Raw genomic sequence first — 7,345 nt, 5'->3', positions numbered from 1 at the left:
AAGGTTAGAGGATCCACTAATGATATTTCAAACAAGTATATTATAAACTCTTATTATTCAACTGGAAACCATGCGCAAAGGAGATTCTAATCATATTAGAAATTGTTAACATAATTACATTAGAGTGAACAGTGCGCAGGTTGTATGACAGATTCAGATTTCTTTGTCGTTGTTGCTACAATTTGGATTTGAAAATGACCTTTTTAAATCTTGGGCTCCATATAAAAGTTACAGGCCTGTGTCTTACTTTTTCATCCATATAAAGTAGACCAAATTTGAGATCTACAGCTCTAGATATGACCCAATTACAAAACAGTATTTCGGTTTGGACTGCACTAACATCTCTTTTTTAAGTTTGACCATCTCTTTGTCCTTTCAATTTCAGTTCTTAAACTCATCAATCAATCTTTTCATTTATGTAATAGGCCTGTATTTAAAATAAATATTTACCATAAATTAAAGGTATCTTATATTATTAGATATATTATTATAAAACATGTTTTAATTAAGGAGTTATTGATACTTCAAATATAAAATGATAATATAAAACTTTAATAAAAATACACTTTTAAGTATTAATCACTAGAATAAATAAGGAATCTTTGTAAGAACATGGATTGTAAAACATTAAAAGAATAATTGTTATATTTCAAAATTATATTGTTGTTTATTAAAGATCTTATAGAACTTAGAAACTCTAAAAAATAAGCTATTGATTGTACTTGTATCATTAGAAAAAAAATAATTTCATGTAAGAATTTCAAATGTCAAAAGGCAACAACTAGAAAAAGCCATACAAAAATTAATATAGAAAAATAGATTTGAAAACTTTTAATAAAATCTTAATTTGATTCAATAATTAGATATATAGTTATGTTTATTAACGTGAAACCAGGAAGTATATAACATTACACTAAAATCTAAATTTAACTGTTAAATTCTTATATGAATCATGAATATTCAGAAAATAATAATTAGTTATCCCTTTAATGTAAAAACTTCTATATTAAATCTTTGTGTTTTTATATCTATTATTAAATCAAGGTCACATAGAACCATTTTGTTTTTTTCTTTTTGTTTTTAAAAATTTTAAAATCCTATTTATTGTTTTTTGAAAAACATAAAAAAACCAATAATCATTGTCAAAAACAATCAGAACCAGATACAGTGGTTTTCAAAAACTGTGATAATGGCCTTTGTTTTTGCTTTGTTGCAACAATTTGTTTTGATTTTTTCCCCAACAATATAAAATCAAAAACAGAAAATAAATAATACCAAATGACCTTATAATCTTTCGTTTAGCTTTCCATTACATTTAAAAAAAGAAAAAAGAAAAAAGGAAAACCGAATTCTATCTCTCTATAAACAAAAATAGAAAAATGCATTTTGAAAGGAATATTTGAAAAAATCGAACAGTCAGCATGGTCAATGGACTAATCTATGATTTTTTCTTTAAAGGACTAAATTAAAACAGAAGTAAGAACTTGGACTAGAAAATAATAATCTGCTAATGAACGGGACTTGAACTGGGTAGTGAGCTTGTGAATATCGCCGTCCATTCCATCCAACACAGCACAGGACAAGAGACAGAGCCTCACTCCTCACGAATCTTATAAAAAAAACCCCAGCTCCTTAGCACAAAATAATATAAAATAAATAAAACCACTTTTTAACTTTTATTCCTCCTATTCGCTGCTTGCCACAAACCCGTCTCTCTCCCCCTCAGCACATAATAAGGGTAGTTGATAATAGAAGAAGAAGAAGAAGAAGAAGATATATCTGAGAGATTTTGTTATTCAAATAGTAAAAATAAGAAATTAATTAAATGGTGAGGATAATGCCTATGGTGTCCTCCACAATTAGACCATCATCCTACCTGACCTGTTCTTCATTCATGTTCTGTAATACTTGTGCCCCTTCTCGCAGATTCGCTTATCTTGCTACCGGTAACTATACTCTTCTTTTCTTTCTTGAATTTGATTGATAATTTTTTTTAGTAATTTGAATTAATCGAATTCATAATTGAATTAAATTTACATTTCTGTAGATTTTATAGTGATAATATTGAAAGCTAGGGCTTTGTTTCCTTGCTTAATTTGTGCATTGGTATGTAATGGTGATGCAGCTGTTCCGCAATCACATTTCTTCGGTTTGAAAGCTTCGTCTGAGATTTGGAGAGGAGAGAGTAGAACCATTGCAACTGGAAATATGGCACAAGCAAGCACAGCTGCTACTCAAGAAAGTTTGTTGGAGTGGGTAAAAAAGGACAAGCGTAGAATGCTACATGTTGTTTATCGTGTTGGGGATTTGGACAGGACTATAAAGTATGTATTGTGTTTTATCTCGTCTCTATGTTTTTGCTTATAGGAAATTGTTAATGTGCAAGCCTCAAGGTCGAGCCAAAATGAAAAACCTGTGCTGCTGAATGCAGGTTCTACACTGAGTGTCTGGGGATGAAGCTGCTGAGGAAACGTGATATACCTGAGGAGAGATATACAAATGCCTTTCTTGGATATGGACCGGAAGACTCCCACTTCGTCATAGAACTCACTTACAGTAAGTGAACAGACTACCACTCCATTCAGTTTTGTCAACCTTTTCTAATATCTGAAACTGTGAGGTTATGATTTAGCTTTCCTAATTTACACCATAATGTAAAATTGTTGCAATGTGATTTGTTGTTTTATAAACTTGATACTAGATGTCTCTGGATTTTTTTTATTTTTATTTTGTGGGTGCTTATTTTTAGTTGTTTAACGCTGCCAGATTATGGAGTTGACAGCTATGATATTGGAGCTGGATTTGGACATTTCGGCATAGCAGTTGAGGACGTAATTTCCTGTATCTGAACTTTCATTTTTATTTTTATCATTATTCTTGAAACTGCTGTGAAATTAAAATGTCAGGGCTATTTGGACCTAGCTATTCTTTAGTTTTTTGTTTTATATATATATATATATATTTATATATTATTATTATTATTATTATTATTATCGTAGACTGTCTGATGTTCTGATGAATCCCGAAAAAAATTGAACTAGGTTTTGTGTGCTCTTTTGATTAGGTTGCCAAGACTGTTGAACTCATAAAGGTCAAGGGTGGCAAAGTGAATAGAGAACCCGGTCCTGTTAAAGGTGGCAGTACAGTAATTGCTTTTATTGAAGATCCTGATGGTTATAAATTTGAACTGTTGGAAAGGGGACCTACCCCTGAGCCACTCTGTCAGGTCATGCTTCGTGTTGGTGATCTTGATCGTTCTATAAATTTTTACGAGAAGGTGAGTTATTCTGGCCTGATCAAGCAACTATTTGCATAGTGATTATTTCATGTTAATAGTGATAAATCTGCAACTTGTTTCATGATATAGGCTTTTGGCATGAAGCTTCTCCGCAAACGAGATAATCCAGAATACAAGGTAACTTGGCCTCTTTTTGCCTAGTGCATGTCATTCACCATTTCATATCTTGTTTATACTCCATCATAAATTAGTTTCTTAGGATCAATAATTAGATCTGATTAGTTGGTGTCCTTTTTTTTTTCCTGAAAGGTAACATGGAAGAGAACAGTAACTTTACCTAACTTATGGGTTAGAGAGGATATAGGGTAAAAACAAAACATTTCATCATGGCAGGAGAACACTCCCCAAGAGACAAGAAGATTATTTTCATAGCTTTCATGGGGCAGAACCCATGGTGGGCTGCAACAAGTTACTGTTTTTATTCTACTTTATTGTTGTCTCCAAACTTTTCTATAAAATAGTGGTCTCTTTCATTATAAAGAAATTTCTGCAATTGGTGACTTGATTCCTATTGAAGTCAGAACTCAAAAGTGGAGTTTCTGGCAAGATAATCAATCACTTCATTTTACCAGTAGTTGTGTTGTGAGGTCCCATACAAACATTTTTATAAGTCTGTAATATTTTTGGATAGAAATTTCTCATCCTTTATTGGGGGGAGTTTGTGAGGTGTCAAAAGTGAGAGTAAAACAAATCATCTGTCGGTGCCTAAGTTTTCTACTAAGTTCAAGTCTTCTATGGGGAGGTCTACATGAAAATGTCATGTTGGAGAAAAATTTGATAGGGATTTTGGTTCAACAGCAAGAACTTAAGGTTTTACTTGTTGCTTGATTCTCTTGCCTGCATTGTTTCTTTGGATCATATTCCAAACCTTTCTCACATTCATGACAAATTTCCATTACAGCTTGATTTATGTATCTTTGAATTGATTCTTCGGATCATATTCCAAACCTTTCTCACATTCATGACAAATTTCCATTACAACTTGATTTATGTATCTTTGAATTGAGTGTCTACAGTACTTGCATTTCTAGATCAATTGATTTGATAATTTAAAAAAAAATTCTGTACACATCCTTTGTTTGACATCTAATTTATTATTTAAACTGACAATCTTGTGTCCGCTACTGTCAGTACACAATAGCCATGATGGGTTATGGGTCTGAAGATAAAAGCTGTGTGCTGGAGTTGACGTACAACTATGGGGTCACTGAATATGACAAAGGAAATGCGTATGCTCAGGTGGACTTTTTTTCTTGTGCATGGTGGAATTTGTTTCAGTGTTCTCAAAATACCATGGTTGCTTATGTGCCTTTGTTTCTTGATGAATTTAGTGGTACTTCATGAGAATGATGGATTGCTTTTTCATTGAATAGTCTGGGATCTGATTTTTTTCTTTTTCATTGTGAAAGATTGCGATAGGCACAGATGATGTCTATAGAACTGCAGAAGCAGTTGAAATTTTTGGTGGAAAAGTTACCCGACAGCCTGGACCATTACCTGGTATCAACACCAAGATCACTGCTTGCTTGGATCCAGATGGTTGGAAGACGGTATGATTTCAATTTTTTTTTCCCTTTATGTTTCTGCCTGATGACATTTTTTGCTATCGAAGCAGTAATGTCAGAACAAACTGTAATTACATTGAATGATTTTATTTTCTATTTTTTGTTAAATCTTTGACAGTACTGCTGCATGATCTATTGAACATGTTTCATGAACATATTATGCTATAGGTGTATCACTTGGCTCACTTACATGCACTAACTTCTTTATGAAGAGGATGTGCCTGTGCAAGACATGACTGCTAGAGTTTGCTTGATATGAATGGTATAGGACCAGATAGCCAGATCCCTGCCAGGATGAAAGGTTGTTCAAATCTGACCGATGTTGTTGTCTGGTTTCCCTCTTTCAATTTTTGAAACACTGGCTATGTGCCTGCGAGGCATTGTTCAACATGAGCCTAGGATGACATCTTAATAATTAGAGGGTTTGTTCTGAGGTTTGATTGACAAAAGAACTTACTAAACTTGGTTGGTCTTTGCAATTTGAAGATGTGAAACTTGCTTGTATTTCACCGGTTATCATGTGTATAACTGCATATTCAATTGTAAATCCTATCTTTGAAAGTAAAATTTTCTATGTTATTAATCTGGCTGTCCATCATAAGGAATATTTTAAGGAACCCTGTGCATCTGTATTGTTCGCTTGGTTTTACAGTTATTTATTTTCTTTTGCAGGTTTTTGTAGATAACATTGACTTTCTCAAGGAATTGGAGTGAGTCTGAGGACAGCATCAATATGTAATGCCCGCTTCTAATCTTGTGTCAAAACATCTGTCCAAATTTGTCTCATGTGAGATGGTGATCAAGTAGCATTTTGTAGATAAAACTAAAGTTTATTTCATGGGAATCAAAGTAATAAACTTATTGGTGGTAGCTCTGCATTAGCTTTCCCCATTTTGTAGATAAAACTAAAGTCTCTTTCCTAATTTGGTAGCTTTGCATTAGCTTTCCCCGTTCGAAAAGTCAAGTTCTGTAAGCATCCGCAGAATACCTAAAAGATGTGTATTGTAACAAGCCATTTCTGAGCTGTTGTCATTCTCAAGATTTTCTGTTGGTAGAAGTTTTTACTAAATTTAGCAGATTGTTGCAGTGTTTTTGAAGTTATAATCCTTTACGTCATAATTGAACTCTTTTTTTCCCCTCTTCTAAGAGTAGTGAATAAGTGGTTACGATGCTCACCAAATTTCAAATTCGTACTCCTGCAAAGGGTTGGGCAAGTCACCTCATCCATCTCGCTGAAGAGTTTGAGCTCGAGCTGTGGCAATGTAGCCTTTAGTTGGTGGTAATTACACCTCATGTGCCCTCAATTCATGGAGATGTGGTGGGAGTTGTGGATGCAATATTATAATTCTCAAATGTGGATAATGCAAACTTTTGAAATGACCAATGAATTGTGTTCTAATTGGATCATACGAAATTTTGATATAGCTAGTGATATCTGGATTTTGGAATACGACGTGCGCGCGGCAGACACATGAAATGGAATATTGTTTGGCTTTCCCAGGATCCAGGTCTTTGGAAGGAAAAGGAGGAAAAAAGTTGCTGGGTAATAGATGCGAGTCATGTGACGCTTTATAGTTGCCCGAATGATCGGAGCTCAACTATTTAAATCCTTCCAATTCTTTTATCAACCGAATGCATGGTCAAACAAGCAAATCCAATGTTAAATTCCCAAATGATTGTGGTTGAAGGAAACAAGTTTTTAATAAAACTATTTCTTCTCTTTTCAGCAATAAAAGTATCATGGAGTTGGTTTGTAACTCAATCAAAACTAAATTTCCCCTCCAAATCTAAACTGAAATTGATAATGTTTTATAATCCAAAGTGTTCTTTAGCAGTAGAATTATAGGTTAATCACATGTTCTAGTAAGATAATAAATTCTCTATGATTTATCAAACTTGTAACTCATTGTAGAAAACCTATAACCTGCAAAACAATCTTCTTTAGAAGGATATGAGGACCTTTAGATGATAAAATCAGTAATCTTTATATAAATGATCACCATAAATAAGAGAATAAACATTTATTTTTAAGAACAAGAATATTTGTTCTTAGTTTTAATGTGATAAAAGCTTTGAAATTCAGAAGGTATTTTTATAGAGAATAAAGATTATGAACCCTTTACCTAGGTGGTTAAAGGAATATTCATAACCCCTAAACTTTGTTGTTTTATATTGGAATAGAGGGATTAGAGTGTCATTTTTTCCTACTAGTAAATATCTCTTATACAATATTAATGAGAAAAAAATCCTTTACAGAATATTAATGATGATTGAAATATGGTAATTTCTTAGAAAACTTGTACACACCTAAAAGTGTAGGAAGATGAATATCTTTGTCATCAACATTTTATGTTAAAAGTTATATGAATAAGAAAATAAAGTTTTATGGCCCAACATAGGGTCTATAACAATTTCTAGATCTATATCCACTTGAGCTTAGCATGATGCCAAGCCCACAGGTGATAGGTCTGGTTGCTTGCTT

The 7,345-nt window shown here is 32.9% G+C and overlaps 1 protein-coding gene across 1 annotated transcript; it reads left to right on the top strand.

Moving 5' to 3' along the window:
- Positions 1-1,646: 1,646 nt before the first annotated feature.
- Positions 1,647-5,750, top strand: LOC105118441 (probable lactoylglutathione lyase, chloroplast). Its single transcript, XM_011016409.1, has 9 exons — positions 1,647-1,946; positions 2,126-2,324; positions 2,432-2,556; positions 2,767-2,831; positions 3,065-3,277; positions 3,368-3,415; positions 4,430-4,537; positions 4,708-4,848; positions 5,536-5,750. The coding sequence occupies exons 1-9, from the start codon at positions 1,826-1,828 to the stop codon at positions 5,575-5,577; spliced, it is 1,062 nt and encodes a 353-aa protein (XP_011014711.1). The 5' UTR covers positions 1,647-1,825; the 3' UTR covers positions 5,578-5,750.
- Positions 5,751-7,345: the final 1,595 nt, after the last annotated feature.

This window comes from Populus euphratica, unplaced genomic scaffold (assembly GCF_000495115.2).
Source record: "Populus euphratica unplaced genomic scaffold, PopEup_1.0 scaffold1953.1, whole genome shotgun sequence".
Taxonomy (NCBI): Eukaryota; Viridiplantae; Streptophyta; class Magnoliopsida; order Malpighiales; family Salicaceae; genus Populus; species Populus euphratica.
Note: the sequence above shows the minus strand (reverse complement) of the source record. Positions and strands in the feature narration are given on the sequence as shown.